The 24,276-nt window shown below is 41.7% G+C and overlaps 1 protein-coding gene across 1 annotated transcript; it reads right to left on the bottom strand.

Moving 5' to 3' along the window:
* Positions 1 to 14,779: 14,779 nt before the first annotated feature.
* On the bottom strand, positions 14,780 to 23,839 carry ndufa10 (NADH:ubiquinone oxidoreductase subunit A10). Its single transcript, XM_080535867.1, has 10 exons — positions 23,709 to 23,839; positions 22,578 to 22,746; positions 20,914 to 21,129; positions 20,580 to 20,666; positions 19,968 to 20,089; positions 18,479 to 18,558; positions 18,267 to 18,321; positions 17,984 to 18,069; positions 17,008 to 17,116; positions 14,780 to 15,074 (listed from the first exon to the last, which is right to left on the bottom strand). Exons 1-10 carry the CDS (start codon positions 23,781 to 23,783, stop codon positions 15,006 to 15,008), a joined length of 1,068 nt encoding a protein of 355 aa, XP_080391993.1. The 5' UTR covers positions 23,784 to 23,839; the 3' UTR covers positions 14,780 to 15,005.
* Between the last annotated feature and the right edge of the window lie 437 nt (positions 23,840 to 24,276).

Here is a 24,276-nt window from a genome sequence, read left to right as displayed (position 1 = left end):
CACTTAAACAGAAACCACCATGGAGAACTGGGGATGTTATTATTAACTTAAAGAAAACATTTATAAAAGTGTAAATGGAGAAAAACAATGACATTTTTAAAGAGCACCTCACTATTTTAAACAAAGCAATTAGAAATGCAGGGCAAACTCCTTTCTCAGAGCTGGTTTCTAAAAATCATAATATGCTTTTCTCAGCTATTGACAGCTTCATAAATCCAGCTCCTAAAAGCCACTCTTTTATCACCTCAACTTCGAAAAATGTGAAGAGTTTGCAGCATTTATCAGATAACAAAAAATCAGCTTGGATCTAAATCATGTTATATTGAATGTGAGCCAGTCTTTGGACACTTTCCCTCTGCCTAAGACCGCTATGAATGATTTTGCTGCTCTTGGTAAATAAATGCTCAGGAAGTAATGTGATTAAAAACCTCCACCTGCTCACTTGACTGGACTCTAGAGGATGAAGTACTAGCGATTGTAAATCACTCCTTGTTGACTGGTATTTTCCCCCTAGCACTGAACACTGCTATTGTGAATTTGTTTCTAAAGAAAAGCATCCTTCAGTGCTAAACAATTTCAGGCCAATTTCAAACCTTGCTTAAAATCCTTGAGAAATGAGTATGTACATTTCGGATGTATATTTTGAGTGTGTTGGCCTCTCTGGCTCAGTTTTCGATTGGTTTAGGACTTATCTGGACTATTTTGTCTCCATTGATTACCACTCCTATGCCTTAACACTGGCATTACATGTGGAGTTCCTCACGGCTCCATTCTGGGACATGTTGTTCAGTCCCTATATGCTGCCACTGGGAAATATCATCAGAGAACACAATATACATTTTCATAGCTATGCTGATGATATACAACTGTACATCCCTTTATCACCCAATGACATCAGCCCTATTGATAAACTCGTTCAATGCATTGTTCGTATCAACTTGTGGATGTCACATAATTTCTTCCTGCAACTGAACAAAGACAAAGACAGTTTTTAATTATGGGAGCAAATGTCCAGAGAGAGATACAGTGCAACTTAAAATCGCTGGCACAAAATGCCAAACCCCTAGCAAAAAAAATCTTGGCATGCTTCTAGACTCTGATTTGATTTTGAATGTCACTAAAACTGCCTTTTTTACCTTAGAAATATTGCTAAAGTGCAACAGTTTCTCTCCCAGGCAGATACTGAGAGACGTAGACATGCTTTTATCACTAGCAGGCTTGATTACTGCAATGTTCTCCTTTCTGGTCTACCTAAGAAAGCTATAAATAAGCTACAGATCATTCAGAATGCAGCAGCACATATACTGACCAAGACTAGAAGGAGAGCACACATCTCACCTGTCATTAAGTCCCTTCATTGGTTGCCTGTCAGTTTTAGAATAGATTTTAAGAGCCTTCTATTGGTGTTCAAATCACTCAATGGACTAGCGCCTGGATACTTAGACATGATTTTAATGTATGCTCCCTCTAGATCACTCAGATACTCTGGCACTGGCCTTTTAGTTGTTCCTTGGGTGAGGACACAGAACTACGGGGAGGCAGCATTTAGCCCTGCCTCCGGAACAGCCTGCAGAGGAGCTGAGGTCATCACAATCTGTAAACACCTTAAAAAGAAATCTTAAGACATACCTTTTTATCTTAGCATTCTCTTCATCCATCTTATTTTAATCTACCCTCTTTTACTGTGCTACACTGGTCTCTGTGTTTCATTGTATTGTTGTATTATTATTGTTATGCACCTTATATTGCAATTTTGCACGAAAAGCGCCATATAAATAATGTCTGATTTGATATGATTTGGAATTGGATCACAAGTTAATCTATGAACTTTTAATAATTCTCTCCAGAACTATTCTACTCAAAGAAGGAAACCAGAGTTCAACTTTAACTTTCAACTACATGCCTCTTTTAAACTATACAATATAAGTAACATACAGAACTTGAAAATGAGTATTCCAACATTTGAACGCACGATGAAACAGTATTGTTCTATCAACTTAAACATATACAATGGCTTGCTAATGAAGGACGTTATCAAGTGTTACTGCGATGTTGACTGGTATTTCCCCTGCCCACTTGACAAGTGTCTCGTACAGCGAGGGTGTTTGCAGTCTGGTGTATGTCACCACAGTCCAGCCTACAGTAGCCCTTCTCTGCTCCGAGACAGCCGTGGAAAGACACAATAAGGCCAGTTTGATCCATCAGGTCTCAGGCAGGAGTTATAGCCCCACCGTTCATCGCCATTGATCTTTCCCTCTCTCTGGGAAAAGAGAATCACAGTAATAATTCACAGTGTGGTCTAACAGACATGGCCGTCGGACACCTGCTGTCAGATCACTTCTCTGGGCTAGCCGCTCATTTCGAGCTCCTCACTTTGAAAATATCTGTCCAAAGACACCTGTGATGAAAGTGAAAGTGAACAGGGGCTCCAGGAGACAGAGGAGAGGCAGCAGCTCGGCTGTATTATTATTATTATGAGAAGTGTTCAAGTGTTCTGTGTAGCGTTTAAGTGGAGCCAAGACATTTCATTATGATAAGAAGTCCACATACTGACGTCCCAGTAGTAGTGTAGTCGTCTCTGTGTTTGGGTTTACCGAAATTCTGCAGATTGGTGTAATTCCATCCTTCTTCATCTCCCCCATCCCTATCCCCAGTCCTCACTTGACTACAGAGTGAGTATTTTGAATTTCCCTTCGGAATTTGGTGACACACATGCAATAACTCTTGTTGCCAAAGAGAAATTGCTTTCTTAAAGTTTATTTTAGCGTTCCATAAAACTCCAAAGGCTCCCCTCTCTTTAAGAGTGAACAAGATCAGGAGGGTGGAAAAGAGAGAAAATGCATTTTCTCCTTTGTGATAAAAGGCTTAGCGTGACTGTTTGATTTGTGCTTTGTGGTTCTATGTGGTGACATGTCGTGCAGGGGATTGGCATATCAAAGTCAAGTTCCAACAGTGAGCATTTAAACTAACATTTCCCCAACAGCAAAGCAGCATTGACTTTCTAATGACTTCTCTGTGTGAGCAAAGCACATACACTGAGTTCAAGTTGTATTTTTTTGTCCAAAGCTTTTGTTTGAAAGCTGACATTGTTTTACCTGCCCTGGTAACTGTGAATGCATGCATCCTGATCCTGGTACTAAGGCTACGTTGATACTCACCTCCTTAATGTGATGATAAGTTGCTCTTTTAGTTGAAGGAGTTTCAAAAACATTATTAAGCGCATACTTAATATGATATATGATAAATAATCTGTACAGTATATACAACTCATATCTACAAAGTGAAGAGCAAAGCATTCCCAGCTGTACCACCCATGAAAATCACTGTGTATTAAAACATTCTAATTAGTAATCTAAAATGAATGTAGTGTAACCAGATCATTATGAATAATAGAAATGCAATTAGACTTTGAAATGAGATGCAGTAGAAAGAATCACAAAGCAAGTGGGGGGGGACCAGAATTGTTAGGACTTTAACTGCACATCAAAAGGAAGTTTAAGCAGGAAAGGCTGCTCAAGCAAATTCATATGCCTCGTTTGTGCGACAAATATTAATTAATCAAGAGCTGATATGATATCATATGGCATGAGGTCAAAGAGCAAATTCTTTGCCAGAGAAAATTATATTCATATAATAAATGTATTTAAGTTAGATCTTTAGAGTTGTAAAAAAAAAGCCAAAAAAGACAGGGAATTTGAATGAGCACCATAACTCTAAATCTGACCTATGCACTGACAGGGTTTTCTAGCACACTTAGTTTTGACTCCTGCTCCAATACCGTAGCTTTGTTTGGCTACTGTACTAATGTACAACTGTACTATGTACAAACAACATAATCGACACTCAACACTGGGCATGTTGTTCGCTTCTCTCAAACAGCCCAATACTTACTCTTCAGAGAGGTAATAGATCTTATAGTGTCTCCTTATAGTATACGTGTCTCCATAATATATTACCAAGTACTACATTTATTTGTCAAATGTATTTGTAAAGAATGTTCACATGCTTTATAGATGCACAGTCTGTGAAGTACGTAGATCCATGAACGCATCTGCTGAGATGGTACCCAGATCTGTCCATAATCTGTCCTGTAAATAATCCTCAGAAATACTTTTCAATCAAGACTTTTTTCAATGTTTGCTCAGAACTGTGCCTGCCAGTTTTAGAGGTGGTTGGCAAACAAGATGAGAGAGATGCTTACTTTGAGGGGTCACTTTTTGGAGAATGTACTCTCCCCTCCTGACGATATGACATCTGTGCTCACAGGAGGAGGGAGAAGGTTGCCTATAGGAGGTTGCCTATTATCATTGCTGTATTTCATCTCGCAAGGTTGATACATCTGCCACCCACTCACTGAGTCCACTGAATGAGCCGTGCAATTAAGCAGTACCATCAAGCAACAGTAGCTGGCAGTAATAAAAAACTCATATGATATCCTTTGTGACACATCTGTTGGATATCTTTTGTTGAACATCCTTTGGAGATGAGCCCTCACAGCAACAATCACAACGGAGATGCATCCATCTTCTTTTGAGTCCCCACCAAAAAGAATAAAACCTTCAGATACTTTGAGTATCCACCACTGAACCGAGTGTCTATTCATTAAGAAAGAGAGAATGAGAGAGAGAGAGAATGAAAGAGAGAGAGAGAGAATGAAAGAGAGAGAGAGAGGGATGGAGAGAAAGAGAGAATGAAAGAGAGTGATAGGAAGAGAGAGAGTCTTTTGTGAGAGGCAATTCACCAGCAACTGCTGATTTTGCAGTATCAATATAATAAAACATATTGGGGTGGAAATTATTCTGAAATTACAGCTATTTACCTGACACAAGGTCATTGGATGTCTTCATTACTGCATTGAACGCAAGGCTCCAAGACAAATGCTGTTTCAACATGCTTTCATTAAATGACAGTGCATCTCATTCTGTTGGAAGCACTTTACTCGCATTGTATTCCAATCTCCGCCTTGGAGGATGAGGCCTTCTGTTTCAACACCCTTTGAAAAGATGCACCATGACCTATGACCCTCATGCTGTAGATTCGACAATCAAAGCTGTAGAAGTCATCATAGAACAATCAAAAGCAATTATTTTTTATAATAAGTCTAAGTTGTAATCATTGTGTGAGCATTTCAAATGTGTTGCAGAACTAGACATAAAAGAGACGAGTGCTTTCAGAGTGTCTCTCAGTTGAATAGCACTTTTATAATGGGTGTGGTTGTTTCATATAGGTGGGTGTGAAACGCACATTTGCATTCAGTGATTCAGTTCCCATTAAAACACACATAGATGTAACACATTCTAGTCCTGGTCCGCATATCGGCAACCAATCAAAATGTTCAGACTTTTCTTTTGAAACACGGAAATACGTTTCAACGTTGTTGGGGATCACAACACAAACTCTCTAGTCAAGCCAAAATACTGCAACGCAATGGATTCGGTGAGTAATCCCCACTGCTACCTAATTGACTATAACACTACTTTACATTGTTAGCAGGCTCACAAAACAAGCTGTGTTAGTTGATTATCAATGTGTCGTTGATTTTCAACAACGTGGAAATGTATTCAAATTTTTCGAAAGAAAAGTCTGATAATTACATCAGATCCCGATATGCGGACCAAAGTATTAGAACATGTCACATATACTGTAAGTAAACACATCAGAGATTATTCCCAAATAGAAACAAGCTAGTTTCCTGATCATATCGAGGTCGGAGAAAACAATCAGTTTACATCTGGACCCCCACTGTTTTCCAATATGTAATGAGATTTAATCATTCGAGCCAGTCAAACAATGTATAATGCCAGTAAAACATTATGAAAATTAGATTTACTTGTGGAATATGAAAACAATGATGTGTATGACTAATCATGGTTCTCTCAGCTCAACAGTATCTGCTGACTCAGGCTCTGATCCAGCCTTAATTAATGGGTCTGGGGGGAGCAATTATGCAGAGCTCACAAATCCTCCAAAGACACAATTATCAGAAGAAAGAGTTGATTTATTGTCATTTCTCTGCTACAGTTCTTTCCATGACAGGGACCAATTTCAACCTACACTTTTGAGATGCCGAGAAGGCAGCCATGAGTAAAGTACTTGAAATGATATTAATGATGCAATTTTGTGTCGCTGTTGTTTGCAAGATAATATACCTTTATACTTTAGTGATGATTCTCTATCTCTCTCAGAGTAACATTGTTTGTCATGGGTATAATAGTCTACTGTAGAGACTGGATTCATTACTAAGCATGTGCTGATTTTAATCTTCCAATGATATTGGAACTCAGAGGGTAGCTGACTTGACTGTCTGCCTCAGGACAAAAGGGAATGTTGTAATTCCACTCCCCACCACTAGATGCCAGCAGTCATGAAACTCTGAACCTGAACCACAGACGATAATCAGGTCATGGGTATACAGATTTAAAAATCAACACAAGGAGGTGACTCTACAACATTCCCATTTCTTACAATACATAAGCACATTCAGCAAGTCTAACAGTAATCAATGAAGATGAGAAAGGTAGTAAAGTGTAAAAGAACAAACAAAAAAAAGAAGAACAAAAAAGTATTGAGTCTGCAGCCTTTATGAGTCATGTAATAGAGACCTGAGGGCCCAGGCCATGTCTGAGATCCACACTTCAAACAGCTTGCCTCATTAGCATTCCTCACAGGGCCTTAATTGGTGGAGAGGAGGTAAAAGAAGGAGGAAGAGAGAAAGAGAGGGAGGGGGGAGGGAGGGAGGGAGAGAGGGAGAAAGAGGGTGGAGAGAGAGAAAGAGAGAGAGAGATAGAGAGGGAGGAGAAGGAGAGAGAGAGGGAGAGAGAGAGAGAGATAGAGAGGGAGGAGACAGAGAGAGAGAGGGAGAGAGAGAGAGACAGAGAGAGAGAGGTCTAGGGCCATTAGCCAAAATGAATTAGTGTTGCAGTCAGTCCTCCAGGTCCAAGAGGGGCCATAAGGGACCTCATGCTGCTTACATGGGCAAAAACGGCTTCCTGATTTTACAGAGATCATTATCAGGGATCATTACACTGTCCTTCCCTACAGGCATATAGATACAGGGATGTGGTGGGTGTGGATGATGTCTCGCACATAAGTAGGGAGGGAGCATGACTGAAGAAACGAGATCTTCAATGAACCCCTCTGATAGCACTAGGTGGGTGAGAAAGATGGGTTTACAGAGCATAACCTTCCGAGGCATAGAATACAAAAGCTGTATCAAAAGGTTGACATTGGCAGGTTGGCAATTTCAGAAAAATAGAGGGGAAAACCACTGCTTTTTTTATTTTCAATTCACCCAGAGAGAACTTTATTTAGATGTATGTTAAGCTGTCTAACCACGTAGAATGCACCGCAGGTTGACATGAACATGGATACATTTGTACAATTGACTAGTGGTACCATCCAATTCAAATTCCTATAATACCGACCGTAGGGGCTTGCTCTCTCCAATCTCTGGGATGGTATTCTGAGGGCTGGCATTGCAGAGCATGGCAGATGGAAGCTGCTACATCGACTGGAGGGAAGACATAACCTTCCCTCACTTTGTATTTGTTATCATAGTGACACTCCACTTAAAGCCAGCGAATGTATCAGGCCGGAGGTGACCGAGGTGTTCCTGGGCCTTAGGTGTTCCTGAGGTGTCCCTGAGGTGTCCCTGGGCCATCAAACTATTTACACACGCAGTATTGCTGGTGGCAGGAGGGGCAGAGACAAGTAAAGGTTCCCCCATCCTACTGAATAAGAATGAGCTGGATGATAGCTGCCTGAGAGAAGCTTCCTCCACAGACACACACGCACACACACACACACACGCGCACACACACACATACACACACACACACACACACACACACACACACACACACACACACACACTACGGGAAAGAAAGTTAATTGACCTTGACCTGGCCCTGTTTCTCTCCATTGGAGAGCAGCTGAGCCGTTGAATAATTCTGAGTTGTGAAAAGTAAAACAGGGATATTTGGAGGGGTTGGGGTTGGGGAGGGCGGGATAAGAGGTGAGGAGGAGACATTCACTCGAGAGGGAGGAGAGGCTCTGACAACCGGTGACTAAGTGTGAAATCGTGTCCTGTGGGTTTCCGTTATGGAGAGCCAATATTTCGTTCCATTCCTTTTCTCACTCACCCCCAAGTAAACAGGAGAAGCCAGGAGGGGCCGTGGGGGCGGGGGGATGTTGGGGGGGGGGATCTTTTGTTCCTGCTCAAGAAACGTTATGCTCCTTTCAGCGGAGCGGGAGCGGGAGCTACCTTTCAGGTGCTCTCATTATCGGCTAAGACAAATAGGCCTTTTATGCTGCCGCCCCTCATTTGTTTAAGACAAAGTCATGTAATTAAAATCTAATCAGAGAAGGGGCCAGAGTGCCGGAGAATACATGAATATTTAAATCTGTTTTTCTTCTGAATCTTAATGAAATGGTAATGTATGAAAGCTGCGGGCTTAATTTTGGCCAGGGAGCAAATTAACTGGATTTTCAAGAGATTCCCTAAAGTCATTTCCCCTCCTCCTTCCTCCTTTTCCTCAAATATGTGTTACATATGAACATTTGAATAAAACTTCTATTTCAAGCTATGCTTCTTCCAACAGCTTATCCAGCAAACCCAGGCAGGCTGTAACCCCTTTTTTTTCATTCTCAAAATATCAATGTGTATTTTTTAAAGGAAAAAAAAGATGTATTTCTTGGGGCAGTAGTAGTTTGGGATTGAAGATTATGGCTAGGAGGGGGTTCAAATCATGTTTGAGGCGATGCCTGATTTCACACCCTTGGGCGAGTTGCTTTAATCTGCATTGGCTCAGTTTCTATTCCGCTCTATAAATGGAGGAGTTAAAAGTCTTAAGTTATGTAAGCATCCCTTGTAGGGGGCATCCACTGGGCATGTAAATAATGGAGGATGTTAACACTGGCAGCTAACACACTGTCTTTGTGCGATTGGCTTAAGAATTAGCTCGGTTTCCTCTTTGATGAAGAATGATGATGAATCAACCACCTCCAAGTGGCCCAGGTGTTGAAAAGTCTGTGATGTGATGTCTGACTGTTGGGTAGCTGGGAGTCATGATCATGTCCCCTCAAGGAGATGGATGGTGTGTTAGTTGTGTGATGGATGGATGTTCACTTCTGTTTTGGATGTTAACGTTTTGTAAACACATTTTACCCCCCTGCTTGGCAGATGTAGATGGGTCGGAATCAGCCTGGCCGATGATATGGTATGCACATCAGTGTGCTCTGCCACTAAGCGCTCCAGAGGGAGTATTATTCACTTAGAATGGCTGAAATAAAGGGCTACATATCTCACATTCTACTACTCTGTTGCGAGGTGAAATAAATAAATAATGCATTGTATTAACCATCTGTGATTAAAGTAAGTGTCTGGGTATTCATTAATAGTGTATTTTGTTTCCATATGGGTCTTGGGTCCAACCTCCAACCTAATGTCATCAATAAAACATCAAACTCTAGTAATGAAATTGCCACCCATGGTTTTCCAACCCCAGGATATCATGTTCTGTATCCATTCATCTTAATTTAGACGGATCTTACTCTGTCTTCTGCTACAATCTGCCCGGTCTCCGTACCCAGACTCTTTACTGAGTTTTTTTTTCATTTAGACCTTCAAGGTGTGTATCTGGAAGAAGATGATAGACAAGCCGTTAGAATAACAATATCTATTATTAAGTGGGAAATTACACAGTGTTGGACATGATTGCCTTTCAAAAATATGGCCTTGGAAGACTTACATGCATGCCTCACTCAAATTATGTGTTTGAGAACACTTCCCTTTTCCAAATGAGGCTTTCAACCGAGATGACTGCCCAGCTGGTTCTGGGGGGGTATGACTGAAAATGTTGATTTTCATCCAGTGGATAAATTACTTGTCACTTGCTGAGAGAGAGTGTGTGTGTTTGTGTGCATCTTCCTACACATTTTTATAGTCGGCACAATTTGGCATCCTAGGTTGAATGGGATCCGTTTCTGCTTAAGTTGGCAGTGAAACACACACAGAAGTGATGAAGTTTAATTGAATCAAACACCCCTTAATCACAGTGTGTGTGTGTGTGTGTGTATGTGTGTGTTTGTGTGTGTGTGTGTGTGTGTGTGTGTGTGTGTGTTTGTGTGTGTGAGCGTGCGTGCATGCGTGCGTGCGTGCGTGCGTGTGTGCATCTGTGTGTGTGTGTGCGTGTTTGAGAGAGAGAGAGAACGAGAAAATGAGCTAGGCATCCCAAGGTGTGTACAGAATGGTGTATTCCTCTATAATAACATAGATCTAGTACAGCACTGTGAGAGAAACAGACACATGTGTGCCATTAACTTGAGTAGATAATCCACTTGTATATTTTCAGGAAGTGAATTGAGGGGAAATGATGTTCATATTGTCAGAAATACAATGGAGTGAGTGGAAGATCTTTTCATATCATCATCTAGCTTCATCATACGTGTCATTTATACTGTATCGACCTATCAAAAAGAACGTTGGCCCAAAAGGCTTGTCCAGTGAAACAGGAATTGTGTGTCACAAGGACAGAGATGCTAATGACACCCTGTGTCGCTGTGAAATCATGTCCTGCAGGCAGGCTCAGTGTGTCAGGATTTGTGTTATCTGCTGTTGTGATGGAGGCAGGACAAGAGGAGATGAACCCCGAGGACTGTTGATCAATCCTCCTGTATGAAATAGGGTTTACAGTGGAAAACAATCGAGAGATCATCTTGGAATCATAGTCTGTTGTGATACTGTGATGTTCTATTTGGGTGTTCTCACAACAAGTTCGATGTGGGTGTTCTTTTTACCTGAAAATGTTGGCGTTGAAACTGCCATGCCTCCCCTCAATTGTATGCAATTAAAATCGAATAAAAAACACTCAAATCTAAACAAAGGGAGGGGGGGGATGCACGTTTGATTGAATGAATGATAAGCCTTTGGGTACATTACAATTTCAAGCACGATTTAACATGAAATATTTAAACATTTGCATACCCCTGGGGGACCTTAGTGATGATGTGAGAAACTACTGAAATATTGCAATAATATTGTAATGTTTGTACAGGTTATTTGTCCTCATTTGTAGATATGTATTGCATTATTTCAAAGAAACAGCTAGGTTAACTATCTCTTTATTTTGCTGTGTTCCAATGTAGTATTTGTGTGTGTGTGTGTGTGTGTGTGTGTGTGTGTGTGTGTGTGTGTGTGTGTGTGTGTGTGCGCAACAAACTTTCTCTCCAACTCTGTGAGCAATGAGGACTTACGGATCCTGTGCAGGCAGGAGTAAGTGGCTGTCGAGAAGGAGGGAGGACTTGTCATGTGGAATATGGAGTGTTACTGATTGACTTGTCACAAGACCTCCCATGCTCTGCCCCCCCCGCCCTCCCCTGCGCCCCTCCTGCCCTGCGCTGGCAGCTGCTGATCCGATTCACATTTAAATAGCGCTGTTCCTGCGACACCCTCCCACACACCGCCGTGTCACACTCTTTGATCTTCTCATTATGTCTTCCAACCGCTGGTGGCCTCCATCATACCCCCGGTCCTCCGCCTTCCCAGCATGCAATCCTGTAATGAATGACGCTCTGTGCCTTCCCCTCGTGCCTTAGAGGGATCCGACATGGAACTTGGAGAATAAAGGGGTCTCAAGCTTGACTTGAATATACTGTAGACTTGACATGAACTGTCACTGTGGTTGAACGTGTTCCTCCTAGAGCTGTGTGATATGACAATACTGTAGTTACTATGGAAGGGAGATTTTTTGGGGGGGTAGGTCAAAACAAATCTGTGTGGTGATGCAAAGCTTGTGAATGCATTATAAGTGACTTATACACAAATAGAAACCCATTAAGCCATTTTAGGTGACTTGGGATGTTGGTGTGTCTCAGATGAATGGTATCATGTGGATTCATCCTTAATACACTGACAATAACAAATGGCATCAGATTAGATGAATCACCATGATTGTAGAAATAACATTGATGGACGGCAATATTCAGTAAAGTGCTTTGGGCAGATGTTCATCAAAAAAACATGGAGTCTGTTGTATTTGATTTGAATAAATGACATTGTTTCAACATGTTATGATGACAAATGTGTTTATCCGATATCCAATATGTGTCTGCTGCTCTTATTGCTTCTTGCTATAGACATATCACAGCACCCTCAATATTCCCCAAAATCAGACGCTTAAGCAACCCACAACAACAACAACTGCAAAATGAGTCCAGAGGCATTAAAAATGTATACTTCTAAAATGCTCATGTCAAAATAGAAGCTTCTTAACATCAAATGCACCACAGAGAAATGCACAGACCAAAATCATAAACCGTGGCATGCATACCAAAGAAAAAACATATTTAAACATAGGGAAATAACTGCTCAGCATTGAACTGGAATGGTGCAATAGTGCCCCCTTTTGAAAGAAAATACCAAAAAAATCAGTTGAAATTCACTGCAGCATCTACTCTAGCTAATGCTCTCTGGTCTGAACATGTCTGAGGTCACTTCATACAGGAAAGGACAGTAGGGAAGAGTAAAAACAAACGAACGAAACAAAAAACAAAGAAACAACAACAAAAACAAAACAAAAAACAACAACAAAAAAAACTCCACATGGCAGTTAAATACATCACTTGTATGTAGGCCTACAAAGAAAAAGATCCATGAATAAAATATACAGGGTAAAATATAAACATAAAACCGAAATGAAATATGACAAAATAGTGATTATAACAGTAGAATAATTTGAACGCATCATATGAGATTCAAGTTGGAGTGAGGAGAGTTCCTCTATCGTCATGGAGATCAACACGCAGGATGTGTGTGTAATTGGAGAATTCCCCTGGCCTCCCATGCACTGCACTCTGCCATTGAGCCTGCTGTGTACTGTATCAGCCCTGGCAATCAAGACATGATTATAGCAATAAGACTCTCTCCAGCAGCTGACAAAGGGAGCAGAAATTAATCACAGACTGCTCTCGAGTAGCCAACGCTGTTTAGAGAGATCTGGTCACTGCGTTGGTTTGGATCATCAGCAAGCTGCTGGGTATACAAAGATAGCAGGTAAGCAAACAGTCTTTAATTGTAAACTTTCAAATTAACTGAGCTCAGTATTTTTCACAGCTGGCCTTTCATGAAATACATTCGCATTGGAATGACTGATCTTCTGATAGCCTTCTGACATCCAATGCGAATGTATTTCATGAAAGGCCAGCTGAAAATACTGAGCTCAGTTAATTTTAAAGTTTAAAATTAAAGACTGTTTGCTTGGGCAGTGAGACTATCTGAGCAGCTGTAAAGCTGTGTGTGTGTGTGTGTGTGTGTGTGTGTGTGTGTGTCCATGCATGTGTGTGCAACAGGTAACACATGAAAAACAAAGCCACGGGAGTAAGAAAGCTGAGGTAGTCAGGTGTTGGACGCACAGAGAGCTTCACATCTGGGGGACTATTTTAATTTAACTTCATGCCACAAATTCAATTAACACTCTTGGGGATGACATCTGGCACAGCTGCTTCTTCCACTCACACTTGCAGTTAATTGAGGGCCGCCTCTCCTCTACGCTCTGTCAAAGTCTTCTAGCTCCTCCCTGTCGTCTGCAGAGAGGGGGCCTCTCCTCTACGCTCCGTCAAAGGCTTATAGCTCCTTCCTGTCGTCTGCAGAGAGGGGGGAGGGGCCTCTCCTCTACGCTCCGTCAAAGGCTTAGAGCTCCTTCCTGTCGTCTGCAGAGAGGGGGGTGGAGGATCCTTGGAGCATTAACGAGCAGGAAAGGCTCAACTTAAATAGAAAAGGTGACAACGGGAGGATTCTTTTTTGGTTCTGTTTTGGTTGTGATCTAGACCACCAGAGGGCCTAATGGTGCCTTCATAACATGTCAGAACTAGGAAACTAATTGGATTTCCACCCAAACTGGGACACAATATGGTCTAATCTCAATTCAACCTCCAAAAACTTAGCTCATCAGTTAATTCATTTTAAAGTCATCCACAGGGCCTATGCTACACCATATAGAAGATACTTAATGAAACTACAACCCAACTACTACTGTCAATTCTGCCCTACCCCCACACCGGTTTCATTTCTCCATATGTTCTGGGAGTGTCCAGTCGTGGCCAATTTTTGGAACCATGTCAATTCTGTAATGTCCAAGTTATTTAAGATTGACTATGCTCCTAATCCATGTTTATGTTTGCTCAATGACGACTCTGATTTTGATTTAAGTATTACGCAAAAGAAAATGCTATTTGCTGGTTTCACCTCTGCAAAAAAGACTATTCTTCAACATTGGATGACACCTGATTTCAGTATGAACACTTTTTGGTTTTACTCTTTACAGAGGATTGTGAATCTTGAGTGCACAACGGCCAGATTGAACAAAGCAAGGCCCAGTACAGTTGATGCGTGGAAGGCTTATTCATTGAACTTGACCAACCTGACTGCTCTGTGATTTGATTTTCCATTTACCCCAGTCCGGATTGTGTTGTATTTCTACTATTTGGAGTGTCAGAATCAACCAATAGGAAGCTCTACGGAAATAACTTGCGTACATTTTAACTCAGAGGAGTTTCCGACTTCTCATGAACACACCAATATGGGAGCTGTAGTAGTGAAAACAAGTCATAATACAAGTCATCCACTGGGAAAACAAGCGTGAATGTTTCCAGTTTAAAATAATCAGTGAATACAGATATGCTAACAAATTATCTCCTTCTTTGAACCCATGGTCAGTCTTGGCATATTTCATAGATGCATACATTTCATAAAAGTGAAAGGACACAGACATTTTGAAAGGTTTTTCTGTTTATTTTTCAATACATAGGTAAATATTCTGTTACGACATACAATTTCTCCTTGATACACACAGTAGATAGACCGGAGAAGAGAACTTGTTGATTTGTTACCGGAACTGATTTGGTAACTCTCCGCCCATAGGGAGGATTGAGCAGGTGATGAGGGGGTGTTGGAGAAGAGGGTGGGTAACCATTAATTTACAACAGTACTCCAGAGTCTGCACACTCCTTCACTTCAGCCAGATGTTCTTGTCCCCGATGTCTGCATTGAAACCCTTAGCATACATCTTCCCTGGGAGCTGTGGGGAAAACACAGATAAAAGTCTGTTTAAAGAGATGTAAAAATGACATCATTTGCATTGGGATATAGGTGTGACTGTGCGTTGCAGAAAATGTAGTTAGCCAATCTTAGCAGAGTTGTGAATGGTATTAGACAGGGTCATTGTTAACGTTACAAAACACGTTACGTGACATTTGGATGCGTTGCTAAGTTGCTGTCACGCAAAACACTAAACAATCGCACACGAAAAACAGGAAATGCATGGCTTTCAGTTATCTTGAGTTCCAAAGAAAAATCGATGGGAATCGCTTGGGTAGAGAGAAGAAACACTGTCAAGATTCCAAAGGACACTTGGGCAGGTTTAACAGTGATCTGATTTAGGGAACTGAGCCGAAGACTTCAATTCCCTTAAGCTTAGGAGAAGTAGTCCGCTCAAGACCCATCCATCCTTGGGTTGTGGGATGACAGTCAAGACTAATGGTATAGCAAAGTGCCTGTGTCGCTGGGGGCGACATTGCAGTCCATCACCCCCGAGCCTTGGCAAACAGCATGTTATGAGTTACTGCTAATGTGAAGCCACATCAGTGACAGAGTGATAGACAGCCGGGCTGCTCTGTCACATACACTCTGCCATACTATTAGTCTTGTGACTGGGGAAACAAAAACAACTAGTGAACTGTTAACTGCGGCCTAGCTGCGTTAACACTATGACTTTCACTCAACTAGGTCTAGCCATAGAAGCTGATCACAGCTTTAGGGCTGTGGAAGCGGTGTTATAGCACATTCCGGCTTGTTGATTTTGAATCGTGATTGTTAACGATGACATCAGGTCCTTCAACTTGTGTGTAGAATCTGTGGATGGATCTTTTTTTGCGTGTGTTTTTTGCTCCCCAAAAACTGAGGCTGTGGCCATTGACAACTTTTATTTTGTTCTTATTTATTTGATTTATTTTGTTATTTGTTGTTATCTATGTTGATGTTGATGTTTTCTCCTTTGTTATATTTTCTGTGATGTTATGTTGATTCTTCTTTGTTATATGTTTTTATGATGATTTCTTGTATATGTTCTGTGTGGACCGCAGGTAGATCCTAATAAATCAAATAATCAAATCAAATCAAAACGCAGCCCGATTCTAAAACTGGTAAGATGTAGGTACGGCCTTGGTAAGACATTGGTGAGACATTGGTAAGGCAAAAATATCCCCCATCAGTTCATTATGTTGTTACACAACACTGTATCTAGAATTCTATCCTCCTCTCTGACAAAAGTGAACTTTGTCAACAGAAGGTACCTAGAGAAATTTAGACAAGCTAGGGCCATAGCATTTCAGATTCCCCCTCACAATCACTCGCAGCATGATGCGGCACGTCTAGAGCAAAATGTCAGCTAAAAGGATCTTGTAGCACATTAGGTAGCCGGTTTTTTCCAGCAGGGAGACAAAACTAGTCTCCAGTCAATAAACTCTAAAGGTCAGAAGCGAATGTTTTCCTGCAAGACTGATGATACCAATGACTCTGAGAATATTCTACATCTGGGCTGGCATTTTCCTTCTCTCTCATTCGATATTTATATATTTCGTTATTTCAGCAGGAAAATTGTTCTTTATCACGCTGGAGGCAAAGCCAATGCTGTGGACAGCCACAGAAACCCATATGGCAGAGAACTATTTATTATGGTGGGGAAAAAAAAACTAATAGAAAAAGGGGGGTGGAAAGGAGGGGAAGAGATATCCTAGTATAATACAGTACCGTATAACCCTGCACTTTCATATTGGCCTCATATCAGGTGATCTAGCACCACACCACACCACCACATAAGAGAAGTAGAGAGCGGTCCTGGGTCAAACAGTGGTTCAAATAGGGTAATAGGGTTTGCATTATGGGGACTATTCCATTGGTTCCATTGTTCTCGGCAAACTCCATCAAGCCCACTAAGTATTTTAAAATAGTACCGATCTGTAGGCGTAGTAGCCTTCATCATTTTCATGCGCCCCGATGGTGACCTCAGGAAGGAAGTAGGGGATGCTGGTCAAGTCTGCCACCTTCTGTTTGTCCTCGACCCTGGGGAGAGAGTGGCAAGAAGACACCGGGCTTATAATGACACGTCCACAGCTGAACAGGAGACGCCCAGGGACCTGAATGGCAAGGGAAGGTCAACGTGTGTGTCTTCAAGGTCATTTTGAAAGTGAGGATTGTAAAGCTTTCAAATGATGTGTCATACATTGAAATCTGAAAATAGTTGAAGAAGATATCCTTATGTGAATGTTGGTACACCTCGATCCAAATAGAGGTGAAAATCACCCTGGACCAAAACAAATAGACTGTGCTCCATCGTGCTAGCTAGCTACCTAGCAGCTAACAACAATGAACAACATATCTAACATCTGCATGTTTAGCATAGAACATGACGATAAACATGCTAAAAACATAACTACTACACAACTAGATAATCACACAGTCCTAGCTTTTGAACAGTCCTAAAACATAAACCAGACATGTATCACCAACACTCCGAGTACAAGGCAGGACGGCAGACGAAAAAAAAAAGGCAGACTTTTCAACTATCTATTTAGTGATCCTAAAACTGGGCTCCTCAACCCTTAAACTTTCGTAATATGAAAAAAAGAGAACCACATTTAAACAATTATTAATAATAATAATAACTTTTTTCGGCATTTGAGGGACTTGACACTTGCCGACTTGTTACTCCTTTCACCAGCCCCTGTCATGTTTTGTTTTAGGTGGCCAGGCACCATTGCAACTTTATAAACTGTATAAATGATTATACACTACGATAGGTCATTTATAGGTGTACACCTAAAATACAGTGTAAGCCGGCAGGGTCACTGTGCAATCTGAGTGGAAGAATAAAAATACCTCAGGGTGGAAGCATCGGCCTATATACTATAACTCCATAAACAGACTCACATCATTCTCATGTAGTGGTAGGTGACGTCATCCTGCTCTGCCCATGGTCCTTTCTCAAACTTCAAGTCCTCAATGTCCTCAGCGATCTGTCAATGAGAAGATTTCTTTAGTTCGGCAACATAACGTGCATACCGCAGAGTAAAACGGTTAACAACGGGATTCAGGGAATTCAGCTTCATAGCATTGGGTAATAATGACATCAACAGCATTTTTCTCTATCTAAAAACTTGTACGCCATCATGATCTTTTCCCATGTGTCTTGTCATTCGCAATATACTCTTACCTTCTCAATATCTTGTGCCTGGGTTGTGTCGTAAGCAAGCAGTTCTGCGGCCTCACTGAAATATAGAAAATAAACATGATCAAACTCAGACCATTTTTGTATGGTTATGGTTCAAGTTAAAGGAAAACAACAACAAAAAACAGCATGGTAAACCATCCATGGTGTCCAACGGAAGGTATCAAACATTACCTCAATGTTTCAGTTCCACTCACCTGATCTTGGGGAGGAAGGTCTTCTTGTAGGCATCCTCAATGCTCTTCAGATAGGGTAGGGATACATTCTGCAGGTGAGACTGAAAAGAGAAGAGAGAGCGACAGTAACAACACTTTAGAAAGATTAATCAATTTGCCAAATAAACTGTATCAGCTTTGACTCGAGAAGAGATGTGATTTATTACGTTGTATACCATCTTGCTAAGTGCTTCCAATTGACTGAACTCGTCAAGGGAGGTTTGAAGTGGCACACTTCCATTCCTTACGTGTTAGAAGTGAATGAAGTCAGTCAACAACTCTCTAAATCAAAGCCACCTGTTGTAAACTTTCAACAACACCTCAGAATATCCAATTCCGAGAGAGGAAAAAGCAATTAACTTGTGACTAATTGGGTGTACGCTAAATAAAACGCTTCAATAGAAGTCATTATAAATCTGAGCCAAAGGCCGTACTTGAATTGTAATTCAGGATTTAGCTCCACTTTATTCGTCAATTGACCAGAATGAGCTCAAGACTTCAGAAGTGCGACATATGGCTCAACGCCCCTCAGCTACCCAGCCTCCTGACACATTATCAATTCCAGAAAACATAACGGGACACATTTGGGAAATAAACAATAAGATCAGAACAGAATGGTTGTTTAACAAGCAGAATAAAACACAGGGTATCTTCAAACGGACAGTTTAAAAGCAAAACAAGCTCCAATGTCTCAGGCGCTAATGAGATACTGTATACTGACGTTACTCCCAACAGAGAGATTCCAATCACAACACTGTGAAATGTACTCAGGCGTTCGTTTGTTAGAAACGGCAATTCTAAGTAGGTGTGCAAATGTGTCATATGGTGATAGTTGAACATATCTAACTTCTAAGCAGCACCAAGGGCTTCTTGGTCTGCCCCTAAGCCCTACTTCGTCTGGCAGTGTGTGTGACTCCATATTCAACTCGATTCACACTGAATTCCAGCCAGCCTCCATAATTATCTTTAAAGAGAGGATTACTTTTTGCATAATGGTAATAACCGCAAGGCTTTGTAAGAGGCCTGTCTGTCAAGAGAGAGAGGTCCTGAAGAGTCAGCCCGTGCAGAAGAGCATCTCATTTCTGTAATTGTGACGCATTACCCAGAGGCATTTGGCTAAGGAACGGTTCCAATTAAGAGCAGTTAATTGAAGCAGCATTATCTCTGCCTCCCGACCTTTATCATAGTCAAAACGACTTGGTAAGACAAATGAACCTCAAAGGACTCAAAGGTTTCTGATTGAGAAAGATAACATTCATCCGAGTAATCTTTTTTTTTCTGTATGTATTGCTCATTATCACCACCAGAGGGTGCATGACCTATTTGACACATTCAACTTCACAGGAACTTCCACTGCAGTTCTCTCTCCCCTTGCTGGAGGGACAAAAAGAAAACTCAACTTCAATGCAGTGTGACTAATCTGGAGACGGGGTTGGAATACAACCATCATTAGTTTTTCCTGTCTCCCCACCTTGCCCGACTGCTTCAGTTTCTTCTGCACCTCCTCGGCTGGCGAATCCACATAGATGACGAGGTGTGGGGGAAGGAACTCACAGATGCTGATACCTTTGACCTCGTTGTAGTGTTCCACACCTGCGTTCAAGAGCACATGGATTAATTCACCTAAAGGCCAGAGCAAAAAATGTACACCCACCATGAATTTGGCAGGTACATCTGTAAATCTTAACAACAGCCACTATGGCAGGTAGCCAACAACGTTTTCAAATACTATGTTTCAATAAAGAAATAAAAAGCGCAATGCGCAATTATGGTCACCATCGATTCAACATTTGTGACAACTCGTGCTGCTCCTGCCTCCTCCAGTAACTGCTGTGAATCTCACTCACACTTCTCCTGCCTTTCAAACAAACCACTGAGACTATGAGCATTCTTGTTACAACCTAAAATAAAGCATTCAAGTAAAATTCAATTACAACACGACCACAAGAGATAGAAAGCATGCATTGGTCAAATATTTCCGCTGTATTTTGACAAAGGGTAACCATGGTAGTGCTGATTCATAATCAATAATGCTATCAGATCTAGGGACAAAGATAGTAGGCGATTGGATTCCAACACTTACACTGCTTCCTGATGTAGCCCTGCTTGGCCATGGCTTCCACAAACACCATGTCACTGAAGGGGGAGCGCTCCAGCACCACCCCTTGGCCTGGGACACAGACATGATGACAACAACATGAGATTAAATCGTCTCCAAACATTAATCATTTCTAAACATTTATGCTTTTGTTTGAAGATTTAGGCTGCATGCAAACAACCACTGAAAATGAAACAAGGGAGTGCTGTGAAATGATAAGTTAGCAACTCTCACAGATTGCACCTATTCAACCCCACACCCCTAACACACAATCTTCTCATACAGTACGAGCTGACTGCGTCCCTGTATCCAGCCGTACCGGTGGTGAGGAGATGTTCAAGGGCGTCGGAGTACTGCAGCAGCCTCATGAGGTACATCCAGGCCTGCAGGCGGTAGGAGTTCCCGTCCGCAGTCTTGGGCTCCATGTAGAACCTCTCCAGACTGCACTGCCCGTTGAAGGTAGTGTCCAGGGGCTCCTTCTCCCCGGTCATCTTGTCTATGTAGTGAACGTCAGGCTCAGGCATGTACAGCATCCCTGTAAGACATACAATTCATCAATAAAAATCCCTTTGGGAAGACTGTCTTGAGGGGCGGGGGGGGGCTTTGTGACCTTATTTGGGAATTACATAAAACAAACTCCTGGTCCACAAGACAATGCTCTTTATGTTCTAGAGTCAATGTGCTATACTGTACGAATACAAATTAATACTTTCAGGGGCGCAAATTGGTGATGGCCCAAAAAGGTGACACATTTCTTTTTTGGGGGGGGGGGGGGACCTTAACACCTGCATAATTACTTCGAAAAAAGTTGACTGTGACTGTCCTCCCCGCTGTCTAGAATTGTACCTAGCGGCCTGAAGCTAAAGGTTATTTCAACAGCAGCGGAGTTTAGCAGACAGGAAGATTAGTTAGCTCGCGCATCATGTGACTTGGATGAGACTTAGAGCCCCCCCCAAAAAAGAAATATTGCAGATCTACATGATTCACATGGATGACCTATTTTGAGGTAAAAACAGCTAATTTAGCAGAAAGGTGACAAGTTTGCACGAGGGCTGTTACGATTATTCGACGTCGTCGACGTCATCGACTACGTCAATACGTCGGTTAGCGTAATATGCGTCGGTTAGTCGTAAATAAACAAAATGGCGATTTTTGTTTTGTTTTGTTTTAAACCTTTATTTTACCAGGCGAGACAATTAAGTGTATGAGTGAAAAATGGATAGCTACTAGCTAATGTTACACAAGCAATGTAGCTCACCACAGTTCGTATGTCTTGTCTTCTGGTGTTAGTAACGTTAGCTATGTAGCTGGCTAGCTACGGTAGCCTATTGTCATTGTGGTGCTCGCACCTACTGTACGTTATCTAGCTCGTAGCTCGCATGCTACGTTAGCATCAATTTAGCTAATCATAACATAGCAGCGAGAGTAACGTTAGCTAGCTATGTGTTGTGGTGATGGACAGACTTCTAAATGGCCATGTTGGCATTCAAGTTGGCTAAACATAGCAGTGAGGTGGAGACAAATACGTTTTTTTTTTTTTTTTTTTTTACAGTACAAAAATTATCGTTAGACTTATCGACAAATTAGTCGTTAGACTAACCGAATAATCGATAAAATAATCGCTAGATTAATCGTTAGAAAAATTGTCGTTTGGGACAGCACTAGTTTGCACCCCTGTTTTAATCAACATCATCCACTGCATCCTAATTGGACACGCACCTACTTCCAAGTGTGCAATTGTGACCGTATGCCTCGCCAGAGCCACACGACACGCAAACCAAGGCACATGAAATCCAGGCGGATGTTAAGTGGGATCCGTGGGACGACCCAACCATAAACCCTAACCCTGACCTTACTGCAGTTGTTTTCTCAACTTCAATGGGGTGACGTCAGAGTCTGGTGATTCCAAAGCGTCCTAGTTCAACATTCACCAAGAAGCCCTTGGCCTCACAAGACTGTGACGATAACAGACTTGATAGTTACCCAGCTTGTCAGCCAGTTTCTGGGCCAGCGCCCCCTTCCCCGAGGCCAGGTTGCCATCGATGGCGATTATCTTGCTGGTTTCGGTGAACCTGGGGGTCGTCCTCTCACCCAGAGCGAACGACCACCAGCCATACTGCAGGTTCCTCACTGAGCCTGTGTGGATACCAGCCTGAAAGATAACGATTGATACGATCACATCACATCACTAGCTTAACATGTAGGCCTAGCTAGGTAACTTGGGCATTGTAATAAGTTAAGTCTGAAACCAGTAAGGCTGTGGGTTAGGCGAACAATCAGGAGTTTTAAATATATTAGAATATTGATCGTGAGCTTAGAATGATAAGGTTCTATCTCCGTTTAGGGTAGTTCAGAGATATTAAGTGTCAACGTTTTTACATTCCATTATGTTCTGTGAGATGGAACCTTTGTATTTTATGAATTACTAACTCAAAAATGTCAACATTTTAAAAATAACACCACACAGGCATTAATAAACACCTAATGGATCAGATCATGTAAAAAAACTCAATTCTGACCAAAAATGGAGATAGAACCTTATAATTCTAACGTCACGAATAGGCTAGGTGCACGATCTCCACTACTTCCTGAAAGGCACCTTGCATGAACATATCCTGTCTCACTCTATTGGTTTAATTGATTAATCAGCTGTGCACTGTGTGTTCCAACAGTTTACCGCACAGCTGATTAATCAATTAAACCAATAGAGTGAGACAGGATATGTTCATGCAAGGTGCCTTTCAGGAAGTAGTGGAGATTGTGCACCTAGCCTATCGAAGGCTGGCAGGAATGGTCAGCTATGAAAGATAGCGCCCCCTTCCGGCTACCTACAGGCTAAAGCATTTAGCTAAGCAAGCCAGTGAGATCATCATTATACCTTCAACTTCAGCATAGGTGATGTGATCTGTTGTCGTGACAACGCATGGCTGTTTATAACAATCTCCTACCGCTAACTGCCAAAAAGCAGACAGCACTGTCGCAAACTGCCCTCTATGACAGTTAGCATTGCTAACATTAGCATGTTGTTATGATGTCCTTGTAGAGGTTTGTGTGATCTTGAGGTCCTTCGTTTCCGCGAGAAATCATTTTGACAGGTGCTTTTTAGAATCTTACCCTTTGCACGCTTGTCCCTGCTTTAAACACCGCTGTCCCGGAGGGGATGACCAGTCGGATCGCCCGTAGCGCCATGGTTGTTAAACCCTCAAATCTGACCGAAGAATGGAAGAATCGCCCTCTTGCTTTTAGAGGCGCGACAATCTCACGTCAGAGGGGGCGTTCTTTCTGTCTAGGCGCATACATTTGACGTCACCAACGTGTTCGTAGTGACGTAGTGCCTGAATATTCGATTCATAAAGTGCATTTATGTTGTTTTTTTCTTATCAGTTCTATTTTTGATTAATGTTTCCACGAATGAAAATTATATTTTTTCTAAATGCTGAATGCTCCATCTATCTAAGCTATCTCTCACAAAACGTTGAAGTGAACAGGAGAATGTAACATTAATATGTGTGCTGTGCATGTGCATGACATTAGGGATAAGCTTAGGATAGATCTGAAGATGTCTCAATATTGCCAGCAGGGGTCCCCACTATGCAGATCAGTAGTGCAATCTCAGAAACTGCTTTTTCTCTTTTGTCTTTAGGAGACAATCTGACGGCTTGAAGCAAAACTGACCCGGGTA

The sequence above is a fragment of the Nansenia antarctica genome (assembly GCF_963989245.1).
Source record: "Nansenia antarctica genome assembly, chromosome: 7".
Lineage (NCBI taxonomy): Eukaryota > Metazoa > Chordata > Actinopteri > Argentiniformes > Microstomatidae > Nansenia > Nansenia antarctica.
This window is presented reverse-complemented; position numbering and strand designations above follow the sequence as displayed.

Bases quoted from the DNA above. Each gene is read 5' to 3' on its own strand.
- ndufa10 (XM_080535867.1), bottom strand. From the start codon at position 23,783: ATGGCGCTACGGGCGATCCGACTGGTCATCCCCTCCGGGACAGCGGTG. The intron at 20,090-20,579 runs GTAAGTGTTGGA...TCTTGAACGCAG, and splicing joins GGGCTACATCAGGAAGCAGT to GTGTGGAACACTACAACGAG. The intron at 15,075-17,007 runs GTACTATTTTAA...TTTTCCCCACAG, and splicing joins GCTACTACGCCTACAGATCG to CTCCCAGGGAAGATGTATGC.